This window comes from Bison bison, unplaced genomic scaffold (genome assembly GCF_000754665.1).
Source record: "Bison bison bison isolate TAMUID 2011002044 unplaced genomic scaffold, Bison_UMD1.0 scf7180017864304, whole genome shotgun sequence".
In the NCBI taxonomy this organism is placed as follows: domain Eukaryota; kingdom Metazoa; phylum Chordata; class Mammalia; order Artiodactyla; family Bovidae; genus Bison; species Bison bison.
Window position 1 is genome coordinate 13,022,875 of NW_011494876.1, and position 25,023 is coordinate 13,047,897.

General features: G+C 38.7%; 1 protein-coding gene across 1 annotated transcript in view; it reads left to right on the forward strand.

Annotated features, from left to right (window-relative positions):
• The first annotated feature begins 3,070 nt into the window (after positions 1 to 3,070).
• The window catches only part of DCP1A (decapping mRNA 1A), a 44,189-nt gene continuing 22,236 nt past the window's right edge, over positions 3,071 to 25,023 (forward strand). Inside the window, exons 1-4 of the mRNA XM_010851682.1 lie at positions 3,071 to 4,003; positions 6,526 to 6,566; positions 8,511 to 8,638; positions 24,373 to 24,439. Of these exons, the coding sequence (XP_010849984.1) occupies positions 3,758 to 4,003; positions 6,526 to 6,566; positions 8,511 to 8,638; positions 24,373 to 24,439 (482 nt within the window). The 5' untranslated portion in view covers positions 3,071 to 3,757. The remainder of the gene's footprint in view (positions 4,004 to 6,525; positions 6,567 to 8,510; positions 8,639 to 24,372; positions 24,440 to 25,023) is intronic.

Consider the following 25,023-nt stretch of genomic DNA (forward strand, 5'->3'; position numbering starts at 1 on the left):
TACAAACATCAACTCATTATGTTGTAAACCTGACACTAATGTGTCAACTGTGTCTAAGGTAAAAAATAAGAGTTAAAAAACCTAAATTGTTTCAGGTGTGCCTTTGAATTTTGTACCAAGGGAATGTGTTACTTATTCCAAAATTACAGTTAAAATTTAGGGTACCAATAGTTTAAATGCTCCCTTGAGAGTGGGTGGATGGGGAGGGATAGGGAGTTTGGGATTGACAGCTACACACCGCCATATTTAAAACGGGTAACCAACAAGGACCTACTGTATAGCACAGAGAACTGTGCTCAATATTCTGTTACAACCTAAATGGGAAAAGAATTTGAAAAAGAATAAATGGGCTTCTCTGGTGGCTCAGTGGTAAAGAATTCGCCTGCGAGTTCAGAAGACACGGGTTCAGTCCCTGATCCCAGAATATCTCACGTGCCACAGAACAAGCCCATGTGCCACAACTACCGAGCCAACATGCTGCAACTTCTGAAGCTCAGGTGCCTAGAGCCTGTGCTCTGCGACAAGAGAAGCCACCGCAACTGGAGAGGAGCTCCCACTCACCGCAACTAGAGAAGCCCACTTACAGCATTGGAGACCCAGCACAACCAAAATAAATAAACATTTTGAAAAGAAAAAGGATAGATACCTGTATGCGTATAGCTGAATCACTTTGTTGTACACATGAAATTAACAGAATATTGGTTTCTGTTGGTTTTTTATGTTTTTTCTTTATTTAAATTTAAAATTTTGGCTGCTCTGGGTCTCTGTTGCAGCGCGTGGGCCTTCTCTAGTTGCAGTGTGCAGGCTTAGCTGCCTGGAGGCATGTGGGATCTTATTTCCGGGACAAGGAGTCAAACCTGCATCCCCTGCATTGGAAGGTGGATTTCTAACCACTGAACCACCAGGGAAGTCCCCTAACACAACACTGTTAATCAACTATACTCCAATATAAAATAAAAAGTTAAGGAAAAGAAAGAAAGAAGGTAGCGGGAGATGTAGGACTCTCTCCCCAATATGAAGAAAGGCAGGCATAGCATGGAGAAAAGGACCCTGGTGCGGCCTAGCCCCTGGATTCTAACACCAGATCCCCCTGACTTGTGCGGAACAACGAACCAGTGACGTCTCCACCCAGCTTCAATTAAGCAACCATCAAAAGAGGATGAGCACATCACTACCATTTAGACTGTGATATAAAAGGGAGTCCTTGCCTGTCCTTCCTGATGAACTCATCCTTATTCCTGAAACACTAATTCAAACATCATCTCCTCCACCAAGCCTTCCAATACTCTTCTGACAGATGAAGTTACTGGCTCCATCCCCTGGGTGTCAAGTGAGACATCTCTAGCATTGCCCCTACTTCTTTCAGTTTCTCCCAGAACCAGAAAATTGTCTTAGACTTTGAAGCTTCCCAAGGGACTCAGTTCAGTTCAGTCATTAAGTTGTGTCTGACTCTGCAACCCCATGGACTGCAGCACCCCAGGCTTCCCTGACCATCACCAACTCCCTGGAGTTTACTCAAACTCATGTTCATGGAGTTGGTGATGCCATCCAACCATCTCATCCCCTTCTCCTCCTGCCTTCAATCTTTCCCAGGATCAGGGTCTTTTCCAATGAGTCAGTTCTTTGCATCCCAAGCGGATACCCATTCAAAGTAGGAGGTCAATAAATATTTGCTATGGAGAAGGGCAACCTGACCTGCCTCTTGAGAAATCCGTATGCAGGTCAGGAAGCAACAGTTAGAACTGGACATGGAACAACAGACTGGTTCCAAATAGGAAAAGGAGTACATCAAGGCTATACATTGTCACCCTGCTTATTTAATTCATATGCAGAGTACATCATGAGAAACGTTGGGTTGGAGGAAGCACAAGCTGGAATCAAGATTGCCAGGAGGAATATCAATAACCTCAGATATGCAGATGACACCACCCTCATGGCAGAAAGTGAAGAACTAAAAAGCCTCTTGATGAAAGTGAAAGTGGAGAGTGAAAAAGTTGGCTTAAAGCTCAACATTCAGAAAACGAAGATCATGGCATCTGGTCCCATCACTTCATGGCAAATAGATGGGGAAACAGTGGCTGACTTTATTTTTCTGGGCTCCAAAATCACTGCAGATGGTGGCTGCAGCCATGAAATTAAAAGACGCTTACTCCTTAGAAGGAAAGTTATGACCAAACTAGATAGCATATTAAAAGCAGAGGCATTACTTTGCCAACAAAGGTCCGTCTAGTCAAGGCTATGGTTTTTCCAGTACTCATGTATCAATGTGAGAGTTGAACTATAAAGAAAGCTGAATGCCGAAGAATTGATGCTTTTGAATTGATGTGTTGGAGAAGACTCCTGAGAGTCCCTTTGACTGCAAGGAGATCCAACCAGTCCATCCTGGGGGAGATCATTCCTGAGTGTTCACTGGAAGGACTGATGTTGAAGCTGAAACTCCAACACTTTGGCCACCTGTTGCGAAGAGCTGACTCATTTGAAAAGACCCTGATGCTGGAAAAGACTGAGGGCAGGAGGAGAAGGGGAGGACAGAGGATGAGATGGTTGGATGGCATCACGGACTCAATGGACATGAGGTTTGGGTAAACTCTGGGAGCTGGTGATGGACAGGGAAGCCTGGCATGCTGCTGTTCATGGGGTCACAGAGTCGGACACAACTGAGCGACTGAACTGAACTGATGGAGAAGGGAATGGCAATCCACTCCAGTATTCTTGCCTGGAGAATGCCATGGACAGACGAGCCTGGTGGGCTATAGTCCATGGGATTGCCAAGAGTCAGACACGGCTGAGCAACTAACAAAAATACTTGCTAAAGAAACAGTAAATGAATATGTTTCCTTGTCTGCATTTGTACATGTAACGTGATTCTGCCAAGAATGTAAAAACATGAAGTATCTTTCCGTTAACGACCTCGGGATGTAAAATCATAAACAATACAACTATTACAGTCAATAGTTTTTTTCAGGCAAAAAAAATTCAACCTACACCCCGTGCACTGGAAGGGTGGAGTAAACCACTGGGCCGCCACAGACACCTCTCGGTTATCTTTTCAGTATAAAAAAAGGTTTTTTATAACAAACCGGGGGAGGGGGCGGGGGAGTGGGCGCAGAGTTCCCTTTATCTTCCACGCCTTGTTTTACTCTTTAGCTAGTAACTGGCTCTTTTAAAACGTCTTAAAATATTAAGCAGATGTTTGCTAAAAGGATGAGTTACCGTTTTAAAGCTTTAAACGATGCACGGCAAACAAGTTTTCACGGGTTCTTTCCAAAACTGGATAAAGATTTTCGTGGGATTCAGAGGAAGAAAGTAAGTTGACAACAAAAGACATTTCCGTGTAGTTACAGACGGGCTAGTTTGGCTTTTTCAAAAACTTCCTTTATAAAAACACTAATAGATCTGAGATCTGGGGTACTTTCCGAGGTTCCCCCACCCCCAACCCGTTTCTCCCCGCTTTTCTGTTTTCTAAATCGCCGGTGGAGCCCTGCCTTGACGCAGCTAGGTTTCCAGTCTGCGGCCGCAGGAAACTAATACGGCAGGAACGGTGAGAAATCTCCAGAGCAGCCTTGTTCCGAGCGCCGGTACCTTTCAGCCCGCGGAAAAGAAGAACCAGCGCCCAGGCCTTTTTGCTCCGCCACGCGGCGGCGGACGCCACCTCACACCTTCAGTCCACTGGGACCTGACGACACCGGAACCCGGCGCCCCGGGCGTGGGTTCAGCGGAGCATAATAGCTGCCGTACCGCCCGGCCGCGAGGCCCGATGGATAGGCGGAAATTGAGGGCGCTGACGCAGCTGGGGGAACTTTGCCTCCATGGCACCTTCCTGTCCTCGACTCCGCCCCGCCAGAGGGGCTCGGCTCCGGAATTCAAGATGGAGTCGCTGAGTCGAGCTGGGCAAGAGATGAGCTTAGCGGCCCTGAAGCAACACGCCCCCTACATCACCAGCATCGCAGACCTCACGGGCCAGGTCGCACTGTACACCTTCTGCCCCAAGGCCAACCAGTGGGTGAGTACAGCCAGGCCGCTGAAGTTGCTCTCCCAGCCGCCGCTTCTTAAAGGGGCCGCGCCGACCGAGCTGGGTAGGGGGCGATGCGGGAGGCCAGGGTGGCGGAGGCGAGGCCAGGGACTGGAGGAGAGCCTGGCCGGCGCCTGAGAGGTGTCGGCGCCGCTGGGGATTGGGTGAGAGGAGAGAGGGAAGTAGGTCCAAACATCCGGGGGGAAAGCTGATAGAGGGGAGGGTTGAAGAAGGGTTAGTCTCCAGGGGTCCAGTTCGAGGATGTGGGCGACCTGCCTTCTTTGCAGGTGTGTTGGAGGATATGAGACCGATGGAGTCAGAACGACGCCTGTAAGATTGTCTGAAGCTTTGAGAGTTGTTAGATAAATTATATATACATAATCTATAAAGTAAACACCCCTCTCCCCCCAACAGATAAATCAGAACCCCCTTCGCAGAGGTTATTAGGATTTAAAGCTTGAAATCCAATTAGTTTCAGTTCTTGGAAAGGCGAGAGGGTGGGGATAAGTCCCGCATTTATCAAACTACACTGTGTTTCCAGAGTTTGGAAAAGATTTCAAGGCACTTAGGAAAAGGGCTTGCTTGTTAATTTTGTTACCTTGAAACCTTTGGATAAGAGACCTCGTGTTTGTTTCAGGTATGCTGCTGGTGATGTCACCTCTGAATGCTCGCATCAGACTTTTTGCCTTTTTTGCACGAGAGAGGTTGCGAAAAGTTACATTCAGTTAGTTCACTGATTTGTTAGCCGGTTTGAAGCTTCGGTGGTTGTTTACATGTCAGAATTTCGAGACTTCCCTGGTTGTCCAGTGGTTAGGACTCCCCGCTTCTACTGCAGAGTTCCATCCTTGGTCGGGGAACTAAGATCTAACAAGCCACCCAAGTGGCTAAATAAAATATAAATAAATAAACGTAACATCATTTCCCTTAAAAATATAAATCTTCTTGATTAACTCATTTAGCTATATAGGCTTTATTTAAAAAATAATCTGTAAATGTTTGTTGGATTGAATTAATGATTCACATTCACGTTTCAATAAGAATTGAAGTCCTTGTACTAACAAAATGGAAAGATTATTATAATATATCCTTTGCAACATAATGCAGATACATGGGTTATATTTAATCATTAATTTTGTGAAAAATCATTTCACATTTATAAACAGTTAAATCAGATGCGGAGAGTTTTCAAAGTCATATTGCTTTACTTTGTATCGTCTTTCCTTCACCCCCTGGAATAGAAGGAGGTATGGCAAGCCACATAGAACAAAATTATAGATTTTTTTTTTTTAAGTGTGACTGTTTTACTAGATATTACTTTAGTTTAAATTGTTTGGACCATTGTTCTTTTCTTGCTGTACATAACATTTTTGGAGTGTGGATTGCAGACAGATGGTGAATATTTGGGGCATGAGCTTATTACTGACAAGCTTTTATTTCTAGTTTGTCACAGACTTCCAATATTTTGGAATTTTAATTGTGCCATTCTTCTTTAAATACAAGCTGAATGAAATACAAGCTGAAATAACCTGAATTGAAAACTAAACTGCTATTATTCATTTGTATCATGGCAGTGATTTGTAACTTTACACAATTGTTTATTTGGGTAAGTTTTCTTTCATTGTGAAGCAAGTGATTACCAATTTCTTATATTAATAAAGTTTGAAAGGCAAGAAATACATAAGGAAAAATTCCATGATGATGTTTAAGTTAGAAATCAAGATGGTAAATATCTTTTAAAGTTCTTTTTTTCATCCCACCAAATTCAATTCTATATGACTAACATTTAAGTTTACTAATAGTTAGCTGATTGCATTAAACTATTTAGATCCTATCTGGACTGTGAACTGTAGACTAATTTTTTTTCTTTTTTTTTTTTTTAAAACATTGTAACTATTTAAAACCTAAATACACTCTTGTCACAGCAAATGAAAGATGATGAATTGTACTTTCTTAATCAAACGTTTACTTTAAGCTAAAAAAAAGTTTAAAATTATTTGTAAGAACTATACAAATTATACTAAGTATAATTTCAGTATTCGTGATTCTTCAACAAAGTTCTAAGAATAACAAACTCATTGTGTTTGACAGTAGTTCTTAACTAATCACAAAATTTGCTGCTCGTGAAAATATGCCAGAATCTCCCAAGTGATGAAACAGTGTCCTGTAAGATAAAATTTCTTTTTTTTTTCCTACTAACTGATAAACTTTAAAGGTGAAGTAATGACTGTATATGGACGTTGACTTTAAAATTAAGAAATTTGGCTAAAACATTTTAGTTTTAAAAAATGAAAGCTAATTCTAGATATTTTTCTCCTTTACATTTTAAAAAAGAAAAGTTACTGTAGATATAGGCATGTTGCTGGATAGAACATTGCATATCAATTAACATGCATTAATTAATTAATTAATTTTAAAATAAATAAGTTGATCTTAAATGTGAAGTACTTTTCCACTGTGACAACTTGTGGTTAGATTATGGGGGGAAAAACTAATTGACTCATTGTCTGTTACAGGAGAAGACTGATATAGAAGGGACCTTATTTGTATATCGAAGGTAAGCTTTTTAAAAAAGTATTATTTTTTTTTAATTTGATGGTGAACAATGTCATGTAGAGTGATTCAGCCCTATTGTAATTTGTGTTTGGAACCTTCCTGCTTGACCCTTCCAAGTATTCATCCATCCCTTGCTGTGAAATCTTAACCAAGTAATGTCCCTTCTTTGACAGTTCCTGTGATTCAGAATCAAACAGAACTTATTTAGGAACCTAGCAAAATAGAAAACATTTTGTAGTAATGAATGAATCTAAAGCAGATGCCTTTCTCCTTCCCCCATATTAGGAAAACAGAGATATGTTAGTCATTGGAGTTTCTTGTTTTCCTGGATCCCTCTTAACTCTCGCTCTGATTGAGATAGATGCCTTTTCTTGGTTTCTAAAGCTTAGGAAACTCAGCAGGATTACTGATACACATACACACACGAAAAGAACATACTGGTTCTTTTCGTGTGTGTGTGTGTGTGTGTGGTAAATTATTTATGGATTGCAACAAGAATTTGTCAGATATTCTTCTAAATTGTGTTGTGCACCTTTGAGATCTTGTCTAAAAAACACTGATTTTTTTCTTCCTTTTAAGTGATTTAATGTTACTCTTTCTTTTTGACATTTTGTTCCCTGTTACTCATCTTTCTCCTTTTAAAAAAAAAAAAGACTTTTACCTGGTAATATTCATTACCAATATAAATCTCTAGAAGCTCTTCAACTATTATTAGAACCTTGGTACTTGGGAAGCACTTTCCTGGCCTTATTGTAACAGCGTGGATTCACCAAATTACAGAAAATGAAATTTAGTTTAGTGACTGACTTGATTTAATAAAATTTATGGAAGCTTCCACTTGTATTGATTCCAATAAAAGGAGACCAGTGAGACTCTGTTTGGGAAATGTGGGAACATGTTATGGATGAAATGGATAAATATATACCAGATGTCAGAATGTCCCTTTGGAGAGACCTTAGCATAGAAGAAGCATAGATTTGGAATCAGAAAACCTAAAAGCTGAATCCTGGTTATTATTTGTGTGACTTAGGGTGCAGGCCTGAATCATCCTAAGCTTGTTTCCTAATCTGGAGAATAGAGTTCTAAAACCTCTCCCATTAACACAGAAATATTCCGTATACAAGTGAGAAGTACCTGAAGGATCATGTGCTGGATCACCCTGACATGGGAACCAAGATGTTTCTTGTAGGATTCAAAACATTTTCTTACTAGCTCAAGTCTCTCCATAGTTCTCCCATTTGATATAAGCAAAATCATTGTGATGGTGGGCAATAATTATTGTAACCAGTCCTGTACCATATTTAAAATAAATGATATTTTTATTGAGCGTATATTCACTAAATATCTACTATATGGCTCTCTTGGTACTTACCTGAAAAAAAGAAGAATCCTATTTGCATGGTACAGTTTAGTGGAGAAGGATGGTAAACACAAAAAATCGTGGTGTGGAAAAAGAGAGAAGGGTTAGAGGTATTGAGCTTGGTAGCATTGAAAAGGGTAGTTCTGTAGCAGGCCTCAGTGAGAATGGGACATTTGAACAGAGGCTTGTGGGAAATGAGATAACTGTAGATTCTGGGCAAGTAGCCCAGACAGAGGTCTTTAGGTAGAAACATACCTATAGGAAGAATGGTAAGGAGTCCAGTGTGGCTGGAGCAGGAAGAACAGGGAAGAGGCACAGGCGTTGAAGTCAAGGGGGCACATATCACTTAAGGCCTTGGGTGGGTGGCCTTAGTTAAGACCTTGGCCTTTATTCTGAGGGACAGTCCTTGAAAGCTCCTGAGATGGGGAGGGGTATGATCTGACTTAAATTTTTTGTTTATGATTTTGAGTGCTAATAATATTATATAATGCAATATTCCATTCATTCTTTAAAATGGAACTAAAAAGTAGATAATATTTCGGCAAATTTAATGACTACTTTTTTTTTTCTTCTATTAAATCTAAGGTCAGCTTCACCTTACCATGGTTTCACCATTGTGAATCGACTGAATATGCACAATCTAGTTGAACCAGTAAATAAAGATTTGGAATTTCAGCTCCACGAACCATTTCTTCTGTATAGAAATGCAAGTTGTGAGTATCTATCTGTTAATTATAGTTCATGTGTTTGCTGCTTAATTGAGTGACTTTAGTTTCTGTCAGCACAGTATTCTTGGAAATTCAGGGTACAATAAAAACTATGGTCTATACGCTTGGTCATAAGTGAGTCTCTTGCTAAGATCAGAGCTTTTGAATTGAACTTCTAAAATTGAAACACTCTTTGTATACAGTAACTTATTATTTTAGTAATAGTTAACTATATTATTCTATATAATTATATTACATTATATTTCTACTGTTTGTTCTATGAAAATAAATTTCACCCTTTGTTTTTGTTGTAATATGTGTCATTGGCTGCCCATGCCTGGCATGCTACGATTCATGGGGTTGCAAAGAGTCTCACATGACTGAGCGACTGAACTGAACTGAACTGATGCCACTGAGCAAAAGAACTTAAAGACAGATACTACTATTTCTGTGCACAAAAAAAGGACTGTCTTTGCCCTGATTGTGGTATTTTTCAGTCTGTTTATTTAGTTGAGTGTTGGGTACAAGTGCAGGGCCAAGAGCTATTGTACTTTAACATCAATAGTATAATAACTTTTAGGGTAGACAGGCCATTAAGTCAGCTGAGACTCAGGTGAGCGGCCGCTGCTCGGTTGGAGAGAGAGGATTGTAACCCTTTTTGCTGCTTCCTAGTCCAGGGTCCTTTCAGGCATTTTAAGACACGAAAAATGGTTGGGTATAGTCAGCAAAGCCAGAGTGGCCTTTTTAAGAAATAAATACTAAAAAGTACACCTGGTTCTTGTATTTCAACATGGGATTGGAGATATGAGTGTTTGGGAACAGAAGACAGACAATTTGTCTGGCTTTGCTGGTAGGAATGTCAGCCCTGGTTATTCTGGTAAGGGGACTGTGCTGCAGCCATCATCTGAGGAGGCTGCTGGAGAGGCTTGGCTTCTAACTTAAAACCTAAAAGTATGAATTTCACTTGAGTGCGAGGTAACTAGTATTGGGGGAATGTCTTCAATAGAACATGTTTAAAAAAAAACTCCTAGAAAGTATGCATCTTTTCATTCCCTGAATGAGAAGTGACAAATCTTTGTTGAAACTAAAAGCCCCAAATTCTTCTCCCTAGCTCACTTTTAAGCAAAATAAAATCTATCTCTTGAATTTTTAGTAAACAATTTGTCCAGATAATTCTCTCTCTTAGTTTGAATGGATGGATTTATTTAAACTATTATTAACAGTAAGAATTACTTCAAATAGCTGTTTTTTTATGCTGACTATTCTGTTAAAGGGGAAAGTCTGCAAAGCAGTGCAGATCCAATTTTTTATTTAAGGAAAATTGGGTTAATTCTGTTTTTATTACCTGAAAACTTAATCTAGCTGTTGCCTCTAATATAAGTTTGATTAGTAAAGTAGTCTGCTGCTGCTGCCGCCAAGTCGCTTCAGTCATGTCTGACCCTGTGCAACCCCATAGACGGCAGCCCACCAGGCTCCCCCATCCCTGGGATTCTCCAGGCAAGAACACTGCAGTGGGTTGCCATTTCCTTCTCCAGTGCATGAAAGTGAAAAGTGAAAGTGAAGTTACTCAGTCGTGTCTGACTCTTAGGGAGCCTGGGGACTGCAGCCTACCAGGCTCCTCCGTCCATGGGATTTTCCAGGCAAGAGTACTGGAATGGGATGCCATTGCCCTCTCCGAGTAAAGTAGTCAGTAGGGGAAATTATCAGAGGCCCATGGACTTAATTACCATTTAGCATAAGCCTGAAATGAGTTGTATTGAACAAGTAAAGTTACCTATGAAGTTGAAGTGCAAGATAACACAAATAAAAATGAACCATGATTAACCAAAAAGTTTTTTATATCAATTTTTATTGGAGTGTAGTTCATTTCTAGTGTGTTGATTAACCAAAATGTAACCAATCAGAGCCTAAAATATCTAAATATTTCTATAGTCCATGTATGGAAGAAATGAAGGCAAATTGTAAAGGGAAAAGGCTAATGTTTTATTTTGTGAAAATCTAGCAAATTTCTCATGTGTTACTTGGGATCAATACTATAAGTTTTACCACACTATAGTGTCATAGATTGATTTGCTGTAATGATAAGACCTTAAACCATCAGAAGTGTTTCTTATGTTAATTAGAATATTCTTGAGGGGGACAGTGCACTAATGATATTTATTGTAGAAAGATTTTCAACAGAAGGTTGAAACAAAGGTTTCCTTAGTTAAACATAAGAGTCATTTAACCTAGATCATTCCGCTTCTCCGTTAATTGAGGCACTGAATTATTTCTTAAGGGCCTAACAGTTTCTGGTATTGCTAATTAGATATTCAAGAGCACATCAGTTTGGTTTTAAGCCAGAGAAAAGCCTGAAAAGGTCAAGAACAATACTGTGGATATATGAGAAATAATCTAGAAGAAGAACTTGGGGAAAGTATTTAGAGGCCTTTTTGTACTGGGGAGAAGTGACAGGGCAGCATAAAGTGATTCTGAGAGTTCTGCGGAGTATGTTTTGTCTCCCTAGTCTTAGACCTGACAAATAGTTTTGTCAGGTCAGCAAGCTACTGAATTGTTTAGGGATTTGATCTTTAAATAAAAAGTTAATTAGTGTCTGATGTGTATACAGGTAATTATACATGCTTCTGTAGCTGTTTTCTGTCATTTTCTCGTGGGAAATACCACCAAGACACCTGACCCATTGTATTCCAGCTATACCCTCAGATCCAGCCTCTTTCTCTTAAATGAATTTTTAGAGTTGACAGAATATTGAGCTATAACTTTTTCCAGTTCTAACTTTTTTGGGGGGTAGGGGGGCATGCACTGAGTGGCTTGTAGGATCTTAGTTCTCCGGTCAAGGATGAAATTCAGACCCACAGCAGTGAGATCACAGGGTCCTAACCCCTGGATTGCCAGGAATTCCCTAGTTTTTCTTTAACACCCCACCTCACCATCCCAAGAGAAAGGTAAAAGCTTAGAAAGGAAATGCTTGCACCTGCCAGAAGTTTAGGTTTGGTGATTCTCTTGCACCTTTTGGAAACAGTTTATTTTTATACCTTTTGCCAGCCATAAGACCCCAATAAGGGTTGAGGAGACTGCAGATTCTGTACTTACTAAGTGAAAATTATATTCCCAGCACCTGATTTCTGATTCCCCACTTACAGATGAGGAAACAAGAGTCCCAGAGAAGTTAAGAAACTTGCTCAAGAGTCAACAAAGTTTATAAGTAACAGGCAGAAGTCAAATCTAGGTCTCTCTTGAGCTTCAAAACAAATGTTCTTTCTACTTTGCTACAACAGTAAAATAACTTATTTCATCAGTCCACTCTCTAGAGCAGTGCTGTCCTGTGGACTCTGTGATGATGGAAATGCTCTCTATTGATACTGTCCCGTATAGCAGTCACTGGTCAGCCACATGTGACTGTGGGACACTTAAAATGTGGCTGGTGCAGCCAAGAAAAAACAGATTTGTAAAGTTTAATCAGTTTGCATTTAAATAGCCATATAAGACTAGTGGCTACCATATTGGACACCAGAGTTCTGAAGCATAGATCCATGCAGAAACATACTTGGGCACCTTTAGATTTGTATGCCTCTCATTTAATCATTTCTTTTTAAAATTTACAAATGATTTCTAGATGCAAGGGCTGCAGAAGATATCCCTGAGGGTGGGTTTGCCATGGTAACACTCTTTGCAGTAGAATTTAATTTGCAGAAAAGAATTCTATTCTAGGCTTTGCCATTTTCCCAACTGTAACTGGGTAAATCACTTAAACCACTGATCTGACCTGCTTGTCTTAAGAAAGCGTCATATATGTAAAGGTAAGTTATCAGGCACTTACAAATTAAAATATTATAGACTGTGTCTCTGTCTTGGACTTAAACCAAGTGGTCTTATTAGTGAAAGATCTTAAAGACTTTATTATCCAGGTCCCCTAATGAGTTGTATATTAGTAAATTAGGAAGATATCAGCCTATCAACCTAGGGAGATGACAGGCAAGCTTATCTACTTCAGTCTGTGCTATGAACTAGAGGGAAGATTTCCCCCCTAAAAATTATAGCCAGAGGCCTCTCATATTTCAGATTTGAGGTTCAAGTTATAATATTCATTTGGTGTAATTTCTTACCCAGGCCAAAAAATTAACATAAAATTGATTCTCACCTGTTGAATACTCTAGAACACTTGGCAAAAGCAAATGCAAAACTTTTTTGGAGAGAATATTCTTAATCAAAATTGCCCCAGGATCTTACTGGTAAGCCCCAGGGTCCAAAAATTACAATAAATACAAAGACATAATTCACAGTCGGTAAAGCATATGGTAAAACAAACAGCCAGCCCTTCCCAGAAATTTTGGTTAATGATATGATCAGTTAGAGACTTTAATGGATAAGAATATCAGATGTAGATTATAAAATAAAGTGACAGGTAGATTTGAAAAATAGCTAAGTAAAACTTTAAGAAATTAAAATTTTAGTTGTTGAGGTAAACTCTCTACCTGATTTAACATTTAATTATAAAGACTGAAAAGAGAATTGGGTACCTGGAAGAGACATCTGAGGAAATTATCCAGGATGCAGTCCAGAAAGGGGAAAAATGGAAACTTTGACAGAGAGCAAAGGGTTGGAAAGTCTTAGAAAGTTTAACATATGACAGAGAAGAATTTCAGAATGATAAAATATGTAGAGGGCGAATTTTTGTTTTTAAGAGGGAATATTTGAGGAGATTATAACTCAGAATTTTCCAGAATCCATGAAAGACATAAGTCTCGGATTTAGGCAATAAAATAAGGCCTCAAGCAAAATAAATAGAAATAAATACAGACTTGGACACATGGCAAAATAAATAGAGACCTGGATCAAAGGCAAAGATGTAAACAGCCAAACTGTTGAGATCTGTTATTTAGGAAGAGCGTCAGTTAGACTGACAGCATATTTGATTGCAGCTACTGAGTTTAGAAAACAAAGGAATTTTATTTTCAAGTACTAAAGGAAAAAAAATACAATTAACCATCAATTTAGTAATTCAAGAGAGCAAACTAAGACATTTTTCAACAAAAACAGAAGTTAACTCCAGCAGACCTTTGTCATATGTGCTTCCAAAGCAGTACTGTATGGTAGCTATTGAACCCTTGAAATGTGCCTAGTACAACTATGTTTTTAACTATAAGTTCTTAATTTAGTTTAGTTAATTTATTTTTACCAGTGCAGCTGTAAAGGCTATAGTTCAGAAAGAAGAAAATTGAATACAGAAGTAATTAGGTCTAAGCAACAGTAAAACAAAATAAGCATTGACTGTATAAAAAAATAAAATGCCTAGCTTGAGTAGAGGTATTAAAAAGGTAAAGCAAAAATACCAGACAGCAATATAAGATAAAAACTTTCCAAATCAAAAAATTACAAAGACTGAGGTGAGGGTAGATAAATTGATGACCAATAGACTTGTAAGTCAAGCTATGTTTTGATCAAAAGATTCAGGGTAATCACTGCAGAACAGAAATAGGGTGTCTTAATTTTAAACCAGTACAGTTTGAGATGGGAGAAAAGTAAATAGAAACTATGGGGAATAGCCCAGTTCTAATAAAATGGCAGAAACAAATAAACCAGTAACTGAAACAAATGTTAAGTGAACCATACTTGACAGTTAAAAGAGATTCTGAGATCGGATAGATACAGAATTTGCCAGTAATGCTGTTTTCAAAAAGCGTAAAACTCCAAAGCCAGGAAAAGTTGAAAGTAAAAGAATAGGATGATATATGTCAGGTAACTATTAGCCAAACAAGACTGATGTAGCTGTGTTAATCACATGTCATAGAATCTGAGGTAGGAAACATCAGGAATAAAAGTTATCCCATAATGACAAAAGAAGTAAATTGCCTACAAGAAAAAAACAGTTCTAAACTGATACATACCTTGTATTTATCAGCATTACACATCAAATGTTTAAAATCCATAATTATAGTGGGAAATATAAACAGACCACCTCAGTAATTGACAGATAAGGCAGATAATTTACTAAGGTTATGGGATATTTAAACAACACAGTTAGACTTGGTTTAATGGACAAAGGAAAAAACCCTGCTTCTAGCAGTTCAAGAATTTGCAGTATTTTCAAGTATGTATAGAATTTTTATTAAAATTATACATAGGTAGGAATATGAGCAGATAGATCATATTAGCAATATGATCTATCTATCTATTAATATTAGCAATAGAGCAGATCAACAAAACAAAAGCTTTCCCCTATGACCTGATTGATCCAACAGGAAAAAGAGGAGAGACATAAATGGCAATATTAGGAATAACATATACTATATATATATAATACAGCAACTAAGGATAGAGAATAAAAAACCACTGTAAAGAACTTTTTGCACAGAAGTTTAAAATTTGGATTATATAGACAATTTCCTGGAAAAAAACAGTGTAACAAAACTTAGGAGTAAATGGATTCAATGAAATAATTGGGTCAGTAGTTTTAAAATCTCTTCTATCTCATCTAAAAAGAATGCTGAGAAGAATGTTTTCTCCAGTTCAGTAAGTGGTACTAAAGTAGTCATCCATATAGCAACGGGCCTCTGAAAAAGTAACTATAAGATCTTCACATTTCTGATCTTACCACAGGAACACTTACCTCCATAGAAAGGAAATCGTGCTTCATATTATCCACTATTCCTTCAAGCATTTGATGAGCACTGGCTACAAACAACAAAACCTCACTAAGTATGTTTCTCTTAGAAGGTGCTTTCCCCCAAGATCAGTGTCGGGTACTTTCATTTTCATTTCTGTGGGTATCTTCCAGGGTTAACATGGTAACCTGGAATTTGTTGTATATATATGTATATATACTTCTGAATTAATTATGAGATATCAGGTCTAACATGCACACAGAGTAGAATAATCACTTCTCTTTTGGCTAAAACCACCATCACACACTTGTCTAAGGACAGAATAAAGTTTGATGTGAGAAGAGAGGGGACCTTAAGGCATAGACACCCTGTAACCAGCTTAACAGCAACAGCAGATCACCACACCGGGAACAATTGGAAATAAAAATCTTATCACTGTTTAATATTTTGAAAGAACTTACCTCCAAAAATCTGTGTGAAGTACCCCTTCATTTCCGCTTCACTTGTCACTTTTCCTTTATATCGAGCATCAGTCTCTTGATATAGAGCATTTTTAATTAAAATTAGATCACTAGAAAAAGCAGGGAGATTCATTTCCATAGCGTTGAAAATGTAGCTGCCAAATGGTAAGTTTTATTAGAAGAAATATTGTAGTGTGTACGTGTGTTTTTCTTGGTCTCTGCTTGGCCTTTCTCGGTTCAAGGGCAAGAGCAGTAGAGATGCTAGGTGGCTGTTGGCATTTGGTACAAATCTTCAAACTTAAAAGCACAATACAGGAAATTTCCTTGCAAGAGTAATTTTACAGTTTGGCAACTCAAGTAATGTGAGTTCTACCACCAGGCTAAAAGACGACTTTATGAACAGTTTCTAAAGTTCCACAGCCCATACTTTGTGATCTTTGAATCCAGTACACACTGCTTCTTACGTAGCCTGAAGAGAGGCAGGCAGTCTTCCCCCATCAGCAGCAGCAGCTGCGGCTGGTATGATTCTGCAGTCAGCGTAAGAGGAAGAAATCTTTGGCGCTGCATTCGTCTGGCCTTCTGAACCAAGATAAAGAAAGAGCCTTGCTGTTGTCACATAACGTAGACGGAAGAGGTAAAACACCATGAAAACAGTGACTTGGACTCCGGGGTTGATCTGGTGACGCTGTTAGGTCAGAGATATCAAAAACCTTTAATGCTTCCTAGCTGTTGTAGGTCACTACTTAGTGTTCCAGTAGAGCCTCCATCGGGTACCTTCTTGTTAACTTGAGTCTGTGAACAGTGGAGAATTTCCAAAACAGATTCTTTTCATTATGCCCAATTACTGGCTTCCCCTCCTCTCCCCAGTAGTGTTTTCAGGTGAAAGCAATTTTTATCATTTATTATTATCTTAGTTGTAAAGATTTTAAAAGTTGACCATGTGTGCTCTATTCATGGCAAGTGCAATGCGGCTATAGTGACGATAAATCCTAAAAGAGGTGAAATCCTAGTATGACTCACTGTTTTATTCAGGGTTACCCATCATTACAGAGTAAAAAGTTTATAAATAGGAATCGTCACTTGTGATATTCTTGGGTTTTATTTTCCTAGTCCTCCAAAAAGTTTAGTGGTCATTTCATATGTCTGAATCCTATACTGAAATTACGGTTAAAAGGAACTGTGGAAGCAGTGTTGCTGGTAAATATTTTCGGACTTGATTTAGAGAAGAGTACCATATTTAAAAATAAAGAGCTTACAGAATAGCATTTTTAATTTCCTGGAAGAAGTCTTTTAATCAATGTTTACTAAATAGACATAATTTAAACTTTAGAAAGTGAGCTCTTTTTCTGCCATGTTAGTGTTCAGTGGTGTTTAAGTATGTCTACTCTTTGGCCCCAAAAAGTTAAGCTGCTGCTACAACCCGGTTACACTTAGCAGCCTTGCTTATGATTCACAGCGTTTCCTCACCTGCCTGTTTGCCAGCTGGCACACTGTTGTGCTGTAATCCCAGGTCCAGCAGTCTTTGGCTCAGTAACTTTTCACCTGTATGTGTGTATTCTAACCTCCACCCCAGAGACTTTCTCCTCTGTCTCTTTCCCAACCTTTTGATATTGCTATGGAGCCACCAGGCTTCTTCTTATCTTAAAGGAAATGGTCTGTCAAAGCGTTTGTGTTTTCAGTTGTCAGGGCATGCTTATGTATATGTCATCTATTCTATTCTTACAGTCCTTTTGTTATCAGAAGAGTCTTCCTTATTCCACAGTAAATATTTCTGGTTATGTTCAAAGTACATTTTGTTGTGTTTGTTTCCTGGTCTAGAGGACATTTGTTGGTGCCATCTTCACAAATGTTATAAGTCATAACACCATTGCCAAAAGCTTTATCAAACCCCCTTTTCAGCTTGGCAGCATACTGAGAAAATCTCCAGCCACCTCAGATCATTTTAGAAAGTAGGTCAGATGTAACTAATAAATGAGTCAAAAAGGCAGCACGTGCATGAAAGTGGTCCCCAGCTCTGTTTTAGTGACATTTTACCAGATTGCTAGAAGTCTCAAGGGATTTTGTAAGGGCTCCAAATTAATTTGGATTTTCTTGACCTCATGTGTGTCATACACCACTCCTGATGAGAAGCAGAATGAGGTATAACATCAGATCATAATTGGCTGCTGAATCTTCAAACAGGACTCTCCAGGGAAACAGATGACTTGCCCTTCAGCTTTTGAAAATTTCTCAGCATTAAATAATCCAACAACTTTGATCTTTGTCAGTTGCACTTTTCATATGTTCAAAAGAAGAGGGCTGTCATTTGAGAAGCAAGGGAAACAGTTAATTTTGAATATGCTTTTCTGCATTTTGATATTTTTTATGGAAGTACAACATAAAGTTTTTTAAATGTCCTGTCACACCCGCTAACTCTTCAGGGACAGCGTGACTAATTGGGACAATGGTTAACAGCCACGATATGTGGTGGGTGTCCAGTAACTGAATAGTTTGCTTTCATCTTCAGAAAAGCCACGTACAAAAGATGATGCCATTGTTATTTACCATAGCAAAATTATACTGTATTGCCAAATGTCTAAATCCTCTGTGGCATAATTAATCAAGGAAAATTATTTCAGGATGTTTTAGCAAGCAGATGGTTGGCAGAATATGTTGGGCCTTAGAGTGTAAGTTCCCTTGAGGGAAGAGTACCTGGCTTTGGTGTGGAGACAAGGTCTTCCATGGTTTTAGCTATCTGGTGAACTTGTCTGTCTTTGCTCACAGTGACAGTGACAGGCTCAGTGGCAGCTCCCTGGGCCTCCTTGCCAGTTGCATGCACTGATCATCTGATATGTTGGCAGACAGAGCTGATTCTTGGATGCGTGTCTGAACCTCTGCATGTCTGCTTTTGGCAGAATTGAGTGTGACTCTTATCCTTTACCCATTAAGCTATCATTATGACTTCCTTATCTCTGTTTCTTCTGCAGCATGCCTTTGAAAGTGTTTGACTCTTTTTTGGCAGTTTATTTGATAATGCACAAATGTGGAAAATGTGCATCTTATTTCTATCTAATATAGTGTATTTCTGCAAAGGAAAGAGAGTGGGACTTTAGGTAAAGATTTGTCAGAGTAAGTCGACAGCTCTTATTTTGGACTTATTTTGATTATTGATATGGAATTCTTTCCTAAGAGTTTGATTTACACACCCCTCTATGAAAACTTAAATGCCTCTGCTTAGCGCCCTCAAAATGTTGTATGTTCCTCTCTGAGCCTGATGTATTGCATATCATCCTTGTGTCCATTAGAGAAAAATTGGTGTCTTTTGTATTTGGTCTCTTGTATTTTGTGTGTTCTTTAGCCAGGTCAGAAGAGGCATATTAGAGAAAGATGATTGTGTGTAATTGCCATAAATGGAGTCTTTTCAGAGCCCCAGTCTGATTTACTAGGGGTCAGCAAAGAGTTTTTAGACTTGAAATCCACAGAAGGCATAACTCATAAATTGGACTTTGCTATTGACAAAAGAGAAAATATTTTCAAACCACATCTGACAAAGAATTGGTTTCTTGAATATATGAAGAATTCTCAACTGAACAGTTTAGAAAACAATCCTTTGGGGCAAAAGATATGAATAGACATTTAATTAAAGAGGATATATAGATGACAAGCACGTGAAAAGACATTCTGTATTATTAGTCATTAGGGAAATGTAAATTAAAACCACCATGAGATACCACTACACACCTATCAGAATGCGTAAAATTAAAAATAGAGCAGCAAATGCTGGCAAGGAGCGGAGAGACTAGATGGCTTATCCATTGTTGGCAGGAATATAAAACTGGAAAACAGTGTAACCGTTTTTTTTTAAACATGCAACTACTATGACTCAGTAACTATTCTTTTGGACATTTAACCCAGAAAAATGAAAACTTAGGTTCACAAAAACCTGTACACAAACATAGCAGCCTTATGCATAATAGCCCCAAAGTGGAAGCACTGCAGATGACCTTCAGTGCATAAATGGTTAAATAAACTGGTACATCCACACCAAGAAATACTACTAAGCAAAAAATAGGAGCAAACTTTTGATGCAAGTAACAACTGTAGATGAATATCCAGAGAGTTACATTGAGTCAGAAAAGTCAGTCTCAAGAAGTTGCATCCTCTGTGATTCCATTTGTAATACATTTCTCGAACTGGCAACATTATAGTATGAAATACAGAGATCAGGGTGTTTGTCAGAGGTCAGAGATGGGGGAGGGGTACCAAGGGAGATGGGTGTGGCCATAAAAGGGCAACAGGAATATCTATGGCAATAGGAATGTTCTGTATCTTGATTGTATCCATGTCAATAGTCTGGCTGTGATATTATGTTACAATTTTACAAAATGTTACCATTGGAAGAAATAAAGGGCACACAGCATCTCTGTTTCTTTTTTTACAATATGTATGAAGTTACAATTGTTTCAAAACTGAAAGTTTAATTTAAAAAAATAAAAGCATACCTACCCTTCTTGTGCCAGAGCCATATGAAATAGAATGCAGCCTGGGATAGAGATGAGCCATGCCTGTCCATGTGTTTACTTTGACTTATGTTTTCAGTATTTCTGGTCTCAGTTCAGTTCAGTCACTCAATTATGGTCTCAGTTCAGTTCAGTCACTCAGTTATGTCTGATTCTTTGTGACCCCATAGACTGCAGCATGCAAGGCCTCCCTGTCCATCACCAACTCCCTGAGTTTATTCAAATTCATGTCCATTGAGTTGGTGATGCCATCCAGCCATCTCATCTTCTGTCATCCACTTCTCCTCCTGCCTTCCATCTTTCCCAGCATCAGGGTCTTTTCCAAGGAGTCAGCTCTTCACATCGGGTGGCCAAAGTATTGGAGTTTCAGCTTCAACATCAGTCCTTCCAATGAACACCCAGGATTGAGCTCCTTTAGGATGGACTGGTTGGATCTCCTTGCAGTCCAGGTGACTCTCAAGAGTCTTCTCCAACACCACAGTTCAAAAGCATCAATTCTTCAGCACTCAGCTTTCTTTATAGTCCAACTCTCACATCCACACACGACTACTGGAAAAACCATAGCCTTGACTAGACGGACCTTTGTTAGCAAAGTAATGTCTCTGCTTTTTAATATGCCATCTAGGTTGGTCGTAACTTTCCTTCCAAGGAGTAAGCAAGCGTCTTTTAATTTCATGGCTGCAGTCACTATCTGCAGTGATGTTGGAGCCCAAGAAAATAAAGTCTGACACTGTTTCCCCATCTGTCTGCCATGAAATGATGGGACTGGATGCCATGATCTTAGTTTTCTAAATGTTGAGCTTTAAGCCAACTTTTTCACTCTCCTCTTTCACTTTCATCAAGAGGCTCTTGAGTTCTTCTTCACTTTCTGCCATAAGGGTGATATCATCTGCTTATCTGAGATTATTGATATTTCTCCCGGCATCTTGATTCCAGCTTGTGCTTCTTCCAGCCCAGCGTTTCTCATGATGTACTCCGCATAGAAGTTAAATAAGCAGGGTGACAATATACAGCCTTAACGTACTCCTTTTCCTATTTGGAACCAGTCTGTTCCATGTCCAGCTCTAACTGTTGCTTCCTGACCTGCATACAGATTTCTCAAGAGGCAGGTTAGGTGGTCTGGTATTCCTATCTGTTTCAGAATTTTCCAGTTTCTGGTGATCCACACAGTTTCAAAGCTTTGACATAGTCAATAAAGCAGAAATAGGTGTTTTTCTGGAACTCTCTTGCTTTTTTGATGATCCAGTGGATGTTGGCAATTTGATCTCTGGTTCCTCTGCCTTTTCTAAAACCAGCTTGAACATCTGGAAGTTCACGCATTGTTCACATATTGCTGAAGCCTGGCTTGGAGAATTTTGAGCATTACTTTACTAGCGTGTGAGATGAGTGCGATTGTGCGGTAGTTTGAGCATTCTTTGGCATTGCCTTTCTTTGGGATTGGAATGAAAACTGACCTTTTCCAGTCCTGTGGCCACTGCTGAGTTTTCCAATTTGCTGGCATATTGAGTGCAGCACTTTCACAGCCTCATCTTTCAGGATTTGAAAGAGCTCAACTGGAATTCCATCACCTCCACTAGCTTTGTTCGTAGTGATGCTTTCTAAGGCCCACTTGACTTCACATTTCAGGATGTCTGGCTCTAGGTCAGTGATCACACCATCGTGATTATCTGGGTCGTGAAGATCTTTTTTGTACAGTTCTTCTGTGTATTCTTGCCACCTCTTCTTAATGTCTTCTGTTTCTGTTAGGTCCATACCATTTCTGTCCATATGAGCCTATCTTTGCATGAAATGTTCCCTTGGTATCTCTAATTTTCTTGAATGGATCTCTAGTCTTTACCATTCTATTGTTTTCCTTTTATTTCTCTGCACTGATCACTGAGGAAGGCTTTCTTATCTCTCCTGGCTATTCTTTGGAACTCTGCATTCAAATGGGTATATCTTTCCTTTTCTCCTTTGCTTTTCGCTTCTCTTCTTTTCACAGCTATTTATAAGGCTTCTTCAGAAAGCCATTTTGCTTTTTTGCATTTCTTTTTCTTGGGAATGGTCTTGATCCCTGCCTCCTGTACCATGTCACAAACCTCCATCCATAGTTAATCAGGCACTCTGTCTATCAGATCTAGTCCCTTAAATCTATTTCTCAATTCCGCTGTATAATCATAAGGGATTTGATTTAGGTCATACCTGATGGTCTAGTGGTTTTCCCTACTTTATTCAATTTAAGCCTGAACTTGGCAATAAGGGTCCTCCTTATGCAAGAAGTATTTATATGTAAAACACAGACAATCTAGCCAAAATTGTACTAACTATAAATGGAAAGTAACCTTTAAAATTGTATAAAAAAGTAAAAGTAAAAATATATTCAAGAAGTATTTACAGCAGTTTTATATTCTTTATAATACAGTTCAATCTATCCATCCACCAGGTTTTTCTCTGTTTTTATTGAAGTATAGTTGATTTACAGTGTTGTATTAATTTCTTCTGTTTGGCAAAGTGAGTCAGTTATACACATATATGCATTCTTTTCTGTATTCTTTTTTACATATCCTATTGTTTTTAATATATCCTGGCTTATCTCAGGATATTGAATATAGTTCTATACAGTAGGACCTCGTTGTTTATTATTTACCACTGTTTTGGGGAGCTTTCTTAGCCGTGATCACCATATTGGGAATAAAAGATTGGAAAAGAAGTGTGGTATGGAGCTCAACCTGGGCACGTCCATTTCAAGTGTGAGTAGAGTTGATCATAGAAGGTTCTGGGGTGGGTGTTTGTTTTTAAAGCTTTGTTTTACCGTAACATGGTATTAATTTTATATTTTTAAATTTCAAGAGACTCAAAGATTCTGGTGGTTGGTTTTGGAATGTGGTTTAATGTGATTTTCACTAATTTTTCTCTCCACATTTGACTGTCAATTTGGAAGGCATTTTGCAGTTAGTGACCAAGTGAAGAAAAATAAAACCTAAAAGTTAAAGGTTAAATTTTATTCGGAGACTTTTCTGAGAACTAAGGCCTAGGGGATAGCCTCAGATAACTCTGAAGAATGCTGTGAAGAGATGAGGGAGGAGCCAGGGTGTATAGGAGTTTTTGCTGAAAACATGTGGTCAAACATCGAAATATTACTGCTATTCACAAAAAAAACAGATACTTCAGGTTAGTGATTTTTGTGCTTTTTTCTGTGCGGGAAGATGACTGGGCTCATTGAAATTATTCCTTAGGTAGGCATCTTAGATATACAGCCATCGAGGGCCATAGTATCCAGAGCACATAGTTTCCTGTTTGTCTCCATCCTGAATTTCCCCTAGCACTCACCGTGGGGGCGCTGCAGCAGGGAAGGACAGCATTCCTTATTTACTGGAATGGTAGACACCGTACCCTTTCCACACAATCAGTGTTGTTTCTTAGTTTGTCGTGTGTATCTTAATCGCAGAGTCGTGTCCAACTCTTTGCAACCCTACGGACTGTAGCCTGCCAGACTCCTCTGTCCATGGAATTTTCCAGGCGAAAATACTGGAATGGGTTGCCATTTCCTATTCCAGGCAGGGAATCTTCCTGGCCCAGGGATCCAGCACTAGTGTTCGATGTTCTCTTGTGTCTCCTGCATTGGCAGGCAGAGTCTTTACTAATGTGCCACCTCGAAACTCCTAGTTTAATTGGCAGCATTTTTCCCTTGCTCCTCATGCGAAGAGTTGACTCATTGGAAAAGACTCTGATGCTGGGAGGGATTGGGGGCAGGAGAAGAAGGGAACGACAGAGGATGAGATGGCTGGATGGCGTCACTGACTCGATGGACGTGAGTCTCAGTGAACTCTGGGAGTTGGTGATGGACAGGGAGGCCTGGTGTGCTGCGATTCATGGGGTCACAAAGAGTCGGACACGACTGATCTGATCTGAATACATAAAATAATAATGAATCTTATAGTTTAGTGTCATCTTAAACTCAATGAGATCTGATAATGATGTCTAAAACCAACTGTCTGTATACTTTACCTGGCCCAACTTTATTAATTTATTAAACATTTTGTGGGGAGGTTTTTTTTTTCTTTAGAGGAACTGTTAACAGTTTGAGGGTCTGATGGTAAATTCTGTGACATTTTATGGCAATAATATATTACTGCCATATACTCAAGTACTGAAACCTCATTTCTCCTTATCTTTTTTTTTGTTTGTTTTTCAAGTGTCAATATACAGTATCTGGTTTTATGACAAGAACGACTGTCACCGCATAGCCAAACTCATGGCCGAGTAAGTATTTCTGTAACACCATAGATTTTAATTAGTGATATATGGCAGATGAAAAAATAATGTTTCCCCCTTCCCTTTGTTACCAGAGTCCACTAACTCATTTATTTTCCCCTAATTTCCTTTTATTGTCAAAGTTTTGAAAAAGGCAGAAAAGCTTAAAGAAATCTCAAATTATCAATAATCCAACTACCACCAGTCTCTTTTTATATGTACCTTGGGTTGATGTGTGTGATTGTTTTTTATTCTTTTTTTTTATTTTCACTGAAAGAAAAATGCAAAACAAAAAAAGTTATGAGCTAATTTTTATTAAGTGACTATATTAAGGCCTATAGCCTGGGAGGTAGCCTCATCTAATTATTTAAGAGATAATACCACCAAGAGGAGAATATCTAGGAAAAATATTTACATAATTGGAATCATCTAAAGACTGCTTTGTTACCAAATTAATCAAACCAAAAAATGGTATTTAGTGTAGTCATATCAGAAAAAAAGAATTTAAAATATGATCCTCTGCAATAGTAACAAGAATTTTAAAATACTTCTGGAAAAAATAAAAGCAAAGACAAGGGAGCTAGAGAAGAGAA